A 9,074-nucleotide genomic window follows, 5' to 3' on the forward strand; every position below is an offset into this window, starting at 1 on the left:
ATGATCAAAACTGTGATATGTTTCTTATTTGTTCATTTAGGAAATCCTGATGCTGCAGAGTTTCGCCAAAAACACAAGACTCGCCTAAAGAGGAAGTTCCAGTGTGTGTTTGAGGGGATCGCTAAAGCAGGAAACCCAACCCTTCTGAATCAGATCTACACAGAGCTCTACATCACAGAGGGAGGGACTTCAGATGTGAATGATGAACATGAGGTCAGACAGATTGAAACAGCATCCAGGAAACCAAACAGACCAGAAACGATAATCAGACAAGAAGACATCTTTACAGTCTCACCTGGAAGAGATGAACCAATCAGAACAGTGCTGACAAAGGGAGTGGCTGGCATTGGGAAAACAGTCCTAACACAGAAGTTCACTTTGGACTGGGCTGAAGACAAAGCCAACCAGGACATCAAGTTCATGTTTCCATTCACTTTCAGAGAGTTGAATGTGCTGAAAAAGGAAAAGTTCAGCTTGGTGGAACTTGTTCATCACTTCTTTACTGAAACCAAAGAAGCAGGAATCTGGAGCTTTGAAGACTTCCAGGTTGTGTTCATCTTTGATGGTCTGGATGAGTGTCGACTTCCTCTGGACTTCCACAAAACTACAATTTTGACTGATGTTACAGAGTCCACCTCAGTGGATGTGCTGCTGATAAACCTCATCAGGGGGAAACTGCTTCCTTCTGCCCGCATCTGGATAACCACACGACCTGCAGCGGCCAATCAGATCCCTCCTTCATGTGTTGACATGGTGACAGAGGTCAGAGGGTTCACTAACACACAGAAGGAGGAGTATTTCAGGAAGAGATTCAGAGATAAGAAGCAGGTAACCAAGATCTTCTCCCACATCAAGTCATCACGAAGCCTCCACATCATGTGCCACATCCTAGTCTTCTGCTGGATCACTGCTACAGTTCTGGAGGATGTGCTGAAAACCAGTGAGGAAGGTGAGTTGCCCAAGACCCTGACTGAGATGTACATCCACTTCCTGGTGCTTCAAACCAAAGTGAAGATGGTCAAGTATGATGGAGGAGCTGAGACAGATCCACACTGGAGTCTAGAGAGCAGGAAGATTATTGAATCTCTGGGAAAACTGGCTTTTGATCAGCTGCAGAAAGGAAATCTGATCTTCTATGAATCAGACCTGACAGAGTGTGGTATTGACATCAGAGCAGCCTCATTGTACTCAGGAGTGTTCACACAGATCTTTAAAGAGGAGAGAGGACTGTACCAGGACAAGGCATTCTGCTTCATCCATCTGAGTGTTCAGGAGTTTCTGGCTGCTCTTCATGTCCATCTGACCTTCATCAACTCTGGAGTCAACCTGCTGGAAGATCAACAGGCAACATCTTATTTGCCTGAAGTGTTTACAGAAATACATGAACTAAAATATCTCTACCAGAGTGCTGTGGATAAGGCCTTGGAGAGTCCAAATGGACACCTGGACTTGTTCCTCCGCTTCCTCCTGGGTCTTTCACTGCAGACCAATCAGACTCTCCTACGAGGCTTGCTGACACAGACGGGAAGTAACTCACAGGACACAGCCCAGTACATCAAGAAGATGATCAGTGAGAATCTTTCTGCAGAGAAAAGCATTAATCTGTTCCATTGTCTGAATGAACTGAAGGATCGTTCTCTAGTGGAGGAGATCCAACAGTCCATAAGATATGGTAGTCTTTCTACAAATGAACTGTCTCCATCTCAGTGGTCAGCTGTGGTCTTCATCTTACTGTCATCAGAAGAAGATCTGGATGGATTTGACCTGAAAAAATACTCTTCTTCAGAGGAGGCTCTTCTGAGGCTGCTGCCAGTGGTCAAAGCCTCCAACAAAGCTCTGTGAGTACAAGACATCTACAAACCCATGTATAGAAATGTTTGTGCAGTATAAAGTAGAAATAAAAGAAAACCTAAACACAGAATTATTACAATAGTCATTGAAAATGGTACTAATATTAAAATCACTGTTTGAAAGGTTTTCATTTTGTATTTAATATCAGTAACGCATCAAGGCAAAAAACAAAAGAAGAAAAAAAAGACTGGGCAATCTAAAACCTAAAACGACTAATGTTCTTTTTATGCAGGGTATTAAAAGAGCATGACAAATAAACTGAAACTTTTTAAAATAAAAACGGGGAGGACAAATAGTTCAATAATTTAAAAATCTTTCTCATTGCATAACTGCAGATAATTTGGAAATTTAATTGTTCACAGAATCCAGTGAAATGCAGGAAACAAGGATCATCTAAGCAAAAGAACCTTTTGTTAAAATAAATCATTGGAGGGTCTCACAGACACTTTAAAGAACATTGTCGTCTTCCATAAATGCAAATCAAAGTGTTCTATAAACATGTTCTTATGTTCAAAAATGATTTAAATTAAACTGAGATCCCCATAAATATGGTAAGATAAGATATGATGTAAAACAGATGGATAGATTGTTTACTGCTAAATTTCCCTCAGTTTAAACAGGTGACATATTGCCTTTGTATACATTTCAATAAAAAGTCGGAGTTTAATTATTTGCAAATGACCCTTTTAACTTTACCTATGTTCCATGAAGAGGTTTGAACTGCATGTGTTATTCGTCCATTGAAAAACCCCTGGCAGTCAAGGTGCCATGCAAAGTGGCCTTACAGTTCAATGTCTTGTCCAAGACAGATCGAAGAAATATTGGATCAAACCACTAATCCTGTGATCAGTGGACATTCAATTCTACTATCTGAGCAATAGCCTTTTTTTTTTTGGCTTTCATTCTTAAATCTTTCTCAGGCTCAGCTGTTGTAATCTCTCAGAAAGAAGCTGTAAAGCTTTGTCATCAGTTCTCCGCTCCCAGTCCTGTAGGCTGACTGAGCTAGACCTGAGTAACAACAAACTGCAGGATTTAGGAGCGAAGCAGCTGTGTACTGGGCTGGAAAATCCACATTGCAAACTGAAAATTCTCAGGTCAGATTACAGCTAATTTTGGATCAATTAAAGCCTGTTTTCTGTTTATGTCACTTAATTTTTATTAATATTTACATTTTGTGTTAATATCGTCTAAACCAGGCTCTCAGGTTGTATGATCACAGCGGAAGGTTGTGTTGCTTTGGCCTCAGCTATGAGGGGCAACCCCTACCATCTGACAGAGTTGGACCTGAGCTACAACCATCTAGGAGACTTTGGAGTGAGGCTGCTATCAGCTAGACTGAGAGACCCGCTCTCCACACTTGAAACTCTCAGGTAATGAACACACAAAGTATTTTCCCTTGAGTGACAAATGTCCCCAGTGAATGAGTAGACTCATCAACATATTTTGCATCACACCACACTAGGAAGCACAGGCTGTGGAGGAGGAGAGGCCCCAATCTTCATTTCTAGCTTATTGAATTAACCATACATCTGGACAGTTATTTGGTAATTCCCCTTGGATTCTGTTTATCTCGATAAGCTCTTTTATCTAGCGCTTGTTGAAACCTTTCATTTTATAAAAGGCTTTGTGAAGTTTTCTGATACCCTCTGTTTTCTCGAGCTATGAAAAGTTTCCCAAATATAAAAGCTGTCCATTTATCTTTTTAAAAAATAAATAAATTAAAAACTCAAAGCAATACTATATAAATGACTATATTAAATTAAACATTGTACAGTTCATGTTCAACATTTAATACGCGTTGAAAGTTGGATAGACAATCATTGTTTTTGCATTTTGTTCTCCAGGGTGGACCATAGTGGTGAACAGTGGTTAAAACCTGGTCTGAGGAAGTGTAAGTTTGACTAATGATGTGAAACTTTCTAATTAAATCCAAGTCATTATCATTAAACTTTCTACAAATGACAGCATATCAGTAATTACAGAATAAAGCCATTAGATGTGTAAGATAAAAACTGTGCCCTCTTGTAAACTTTTTATTTATTCTTGCCTTCAGATGTCTGTGATCTTGAACTGGACACAAACTCAATAAACATAAACCTTAAACTTTCTGAAGACAACAAGATGGTGACAGTTGTGGAGGAGGAGCAACCATATCCTGATCATCCAGACAGATTTGGTTGGTGGCAGCTGCTGTGTAGAAATGGTCTGACTGGTTGTTGTTACTGGGAGGTTGAATGGAAAGGAAGAGTTCACATATCTATTAGTTACAGAGGAATCAGAAGGAGAGGACACAGAACTGACTGCAGGTTTGGAGAGAATGATCGGTCATGGAGTCTGAGCTGCTCTGATACTGTTGGTTACTCCGTCTGGCACAATAACACAGTTACAACCATCTCCTTCTCCTCGCCCTCCTCATCCTCCATGTCTAACAGAGTAGCAGTGTACGTGGACTGTCCTGCTGGGACTCTGTCGTTCTACAGAGTCTCCTCTGACACTCTGATCCACCTCCACACAGTCAACACAACATTCACTGAACCTGTGTATCCTGGGTTTGGATTCTGGTCTTATGGTTCCACATTGTCTCTGTGTTCTTTGAAGAATGAAGAAGAAGAAAACCCTTTGGACATTTAGACACAATCTCAAAGTCTGTAATAGAAATGTCAAACGTTCAAATCATTGATTGTGATTTAATGCTGTTCTATCTTATAAGCAGAAGTAGCTGAACAAATGTTTTTACAGATTTGGTATCAGGACACCAAATATATAAAGCCGTGAAGGTTAATAGTTAAACTGAGTTTTTTAAATTTATTATTCTGCTGTTTTTTTGTGTGTCAAACACATTTGGTTTACCAAGAGGAGAGACATAGACTCTCTACAGGATCCTCTTGTTACTTTCTTAAATTTAGATATGTATTTATTTTATTGTATTACTCATAATATTATCTGTGTCATTATGATAGGGCTGATGGGCTGATTTTTAAAAATTAAACATGTGCTGCACATGAATAGTGCAAATAAAAGACTGAATCTTTTTAATGACTTGCTTCTGTAAATAAAAAAAGACAAAATGTTAAAACCCGTTTAAAACACGACCGCTGACATGAACACAGTAGGAGTTTAGAGGAAGAAACAGGTTTGATGTATCGCCATCATCAACTACCCTGTTGGCAAGTCTGATGGAACTTTTTTACACCTGCTCTTAAGTTAACCACATACCTTCAGCAGGATGACCAGTGGGATACAGGAGAACCACAGCTGCCCTTCTTTAATGGCTACTTTAGGCTGGTGGTGGATACCACTACTGGGAGGCAAGGTACCTTCAGTGTTTGCTTATTTGCAGAAGGATCACAACAGCACCCTTCTTGCAGGTTTCCTGTTTATCTGGGCTTGACACTGCCTGTAAGTACACTTGAGTGACCCAATGAGGCTGGGTTTGTGTCTCCTCCCAGAATAAAACTGAGACTCTTTTACGGTACTCTCAGAGCACAACAGAGAATTGATAAGTTGATATCAATAAGTTCTTATCAATTCCCAACTGCAAATTCAGAGAGTTATGATCTGACATAAAGATTTATACAGTTAATGTTTAATGAGTTTAAAGAGTTCAAGGGTCATCATGTGACTGTTAGTGCAGCTCTGTTATCAGATTTCCTTAAGGCAGCCCCTGAATTTGAAGAGTTAAGAGCTAACACACTTAAAAACCTTGAATGGTGTGAGTTACATCTTTATCCTCTTTGGTCAGTCTCATTGTTGGATGAATAATTTGACTTTCTCTTCCAAAAGTAAACCTAATCTTAAATCATTTTAGTGTGAGTGGGTGTTGCTGTTAAACAGCTCTTATAATAGTTGAGCTAGTAGAAAATATTGTGTTATCTTGTTGAGTTTTATTGTTATGTTCAGGTAGAATATCTGAAATTATTTTTGAACATTACAAAAACCAATTGAGGAGTTCTCATATCATTAAACCATTACAGATTTTCTATTTTCGCTCTCTATAAATGTTTAATTTTTGAATTAATTCTTCTTTTGTCTTATTGCTCTTCTAATTATGCAGCACTTCCTCAGATGTGTCTTCGGGGGTTCAGATTTCTTGGATTTAAAAATTCTACTTTGCTTCCACTGCAGTTAGACTCCCGTTTATGTCACATTTTAGTTTTTTCAATATGTAAACCTGTGGAGGTACCTGAGACCTTTTATGATCCATCCAGCTGAGTACTTTGGTTTTGTGGCTATGGGGTTTTGTATGATTGCATTTGTGCTTTCGAGATTAAGGAGTTTAAAACAGCTCATACAATGAATCAGATTCAGTAAAAGGACTAGATATTACAATCCCTGATTGCTCATGTGACACATCGCGGACATCCTCTCAGTTTTGTACATATTATTTGTATTGCACTTCGGTTTTTTTGCAAACGGGAGCTTTCTGTATAATATTGGTGACGCTGAGCACGTTTCCATAGCTACCGTCTGTCGGGCAGTCAGGAATGTTACAGTTGCACTGAAACGTCTCCTGCACTCGTTTGTGGTGTTCCCCGGTCATAGACCTACAACATTTATCAAAGAGGGATGCCACAAAATTGCAGGTATCAGGATGAACAAAACTTAATTCATGATGTGGTGATATTTGAACTACTACTTAAATTTTACATTTATTCTCACGGTTCCCAGGTGTGATTGGCTGTATAGATGGCACTCACATTCCAATCATTGCTCCTTTAGTAAATGAAGGAGACTATGTGAACAGGAAGTCTTTCCACAGCATTAATGTACAGGTACATAGTTCCCTGTAGCATTTCAAACTAACAAATTATTTCATTATAGTAATGGATGCTAATTTGTGTTCTCTGCACTGTGAAGATCATATGTGATGCTGCCAACATTATCACAAATGTGGAAGCCAACTGCTCAGCCTCTGTGAGTGGTGGTGGTGGAGGACCCCCACCTGTTTTTCGGGCCTCCGCTTTTTTTTCTGTTGGCTATAACGGGTCACATTTGAGCATACAGAGTAAGCAAATATGTACTTGTAATGTGCTCAGATAATTTCAATAAGTGCTTACAGAGGGGAAATTAATGTAGCCTCTAACTGCAATTGATTTACATAGGACAAACAGACCAAGCACTATGGCTCAATACAATTACACCTCACCTGTTTGGACTATATTTTTATATTCCATTTTTACTTGCTGCCAGGAACGTTTGGGGCCTGTTGGGTTGCACCTGCGCTCAAATCACAACACAAAATGAAATGTATAAAATAAAAAATAGAATAAAATAGAATAAAATAACGTGTTAAATGGGTGGAAATCCCTAGATCAATGTTTAAATTAACACTCACGCATTGACTCTGTCGGCTATGTTTTGCCATGCATGCTCCCTTTCTTTTGCAGCTGAGGCTGTGTTACTTTTTTTCTGCGGAATTTGCATGTTATCGGCATATGCTGCCATCAGAATTTCGGACTCAAGCGCTGTAAAATACATTGACCGCGCCTTCTTTCCCTCCGTCTCCATGGTGACTCGCTTAATCTGTGCTCCACTAATCAGGGCTTTATGTATCCTCGTGCGCGCGCTTAACTTGTTATGCTGATGGAAACACCTAAAATCAGTTTGATTTTAGGTGTTTCCATCAGACTGGCAGTATGAAAAGGAAAAAAACAAAACGCTTGGACACTGCTAGCACAGGCGCCCACAGAAACGCAAAGCAGGAGATGAAGCATCGCTGAATAAGTTTCCAAACCAACTTCATTCTAAGCCAAAGACTAGAAAATATGGTGAAGCATATCTTCCCTTTGGTTTCACCTGCACAAGTGCCAAGGTAGGTCTCCCCTGCAGAATTGGTTTTCCCTTTGTCGGGAGCATGCGCTGGGCTGTTCAAATCACGGACAAACAGTATCCCACATTCTTGATTTTTAGTTCACAAACACTTGTTGTAATGACTAACTACTCCTGACATTTTGGAGATGTTAGCTCTGTATACAGTAAAGTTACAGCGGGATAAAAATAATATCAGGTTGATCCTGCCAGGATTTGTCCCCCGATTCAAATCACGGACTAACAGCATCCCACAGCTGTTTATGTTTTTAGAGAGGCATTTTTTGAAAAATGTATTGATAGCAATGTTGAATATTATTACACAGAAGAAAAAAAACAACTACATGTAAAATAATCACACCGTGAAGCTTCTGCCTTTGTAAATGGAGGGACAGTAACTGCGTGTAAAACCTGAAGACAGTCAGAATAACAGTAACAGTATTTCATCTCTATGTCCCATTCTGCAATTCATCTCATGTAAACAATAACGTGGCGCCCAGCCTGACGTGAAAAGAGGCACATTCCTTTGACGTTGCCAGACAAACTCTGTATTCCTCATCCGCAAAAAAAAGGTGTTTTAAAAATTCTCCGTTTTCAGTGATTCGAAATGCCGTTTACGTGTGGATGCGTTTTCAAAAATACCCATGTAGGTGCGGACGTAGCGTAAAAGAGTTAGTAGTTTATTTTATTACTAACTGTCATTTATTGGAGGTTACTTGTACTTGCTTAATTGTTTACTTAATGTTTGAGGTGTGAAATAAACCGCAATGGAGCAAAATATGGGTGTGTGTGGTTGGAGGATGTGTTAGTGCGTGTGCGTGGCTCCACATCAGCCACGCCGCTTTGCTAGCTAAAACACTGGTGTTGGATACTTTTGCCAGAAAAAAAAACAGAGGACGGCTGAAGCGGGGCAGCCAAAGAGTAAACTCTTAAAAGTAAGTACTGAATATTATGTCACTTATTTATGTGCAAATGCTTAATAACAAAGAACATTAAAACATTACTGTTGGCCACATGTCGGCAAAGTTATGTGACATTAGCAATGTTTGTACTAACTTGGCTTTAAAGCCTTTACTTTAAAATATACTCCGTTCAATAGTTGACCTTAATCTTAGAGAGAATGCCATGATTTTATGGATAATTAAAGTCAGCAATATATCCATAAACACAACAAGCAGAAAGTCAGTGATGCTGCTCGGTTTGCAGTCCTGAATATCACGGCACAAGCAGGATCCACTGCACTGTTAATGTTAGCTATGTTATATTGCTGCCTCTGTTCGGTGGTGTCGAGCCAAAAGGATTTTAACGTGTGTTTGAAAGAGCTGACGGTTCACTCGTTAAGCTGAAAGAAAGATGCTTTAATCACAGGAGTCACACATGTGTCCACTGTACCATCTGGGAACTCTTCTTGTTTA

At 39.5% G+C, this 9,074-nt stretch overlaps 1 protein-coding gene and 1 pseudogene across 1 annotated transcript; both read left to right on the top strand.

The window, feature by feature from the left end:
* On the top strand, positions 1-3,756 carry LOC102193847 (protein NLRC3-like). Its single transcript, XM_005732825.2, has 4 exons — positions 1-1,838; positions 2,772-2,945; positions 3,048-3,221; positions 3,696-3,756. The coding sequence occupies exons 1-4, from the start codon at positions 1-3 to the stop codon at positions 3,754-3,756; spliced, it is 2,247 nt and encodes a 748-aa protein (XP_005732882.2).
* A 1,195-nt stretch (positions 3,757-4,951) lies between these two features.
* LOC106456205 (putative nuclease HARBI1) lies at positions 4,952-6,911 on the top strand (annotated as a pseudogene).
* Positions 6,912-9,074: the final 2,163 nt, after the last annotated feature.

Source organism: Pundamilia nyererei, unplaced genomic scaffold, assembly GCF_000239375.1.
Source record: "Pundamilia nyererei isolate P.nyererei 1_Seehausen unplaced genomic scaffold, PunNye1.0 scaffold00048, whole genome shotgun sequence".
NCBI lineage: Eukaryota > Metazoa > Chordata > Actinopteri > Cichliformes > Cichlidae > Pundamilia > Pundamilia nyererei.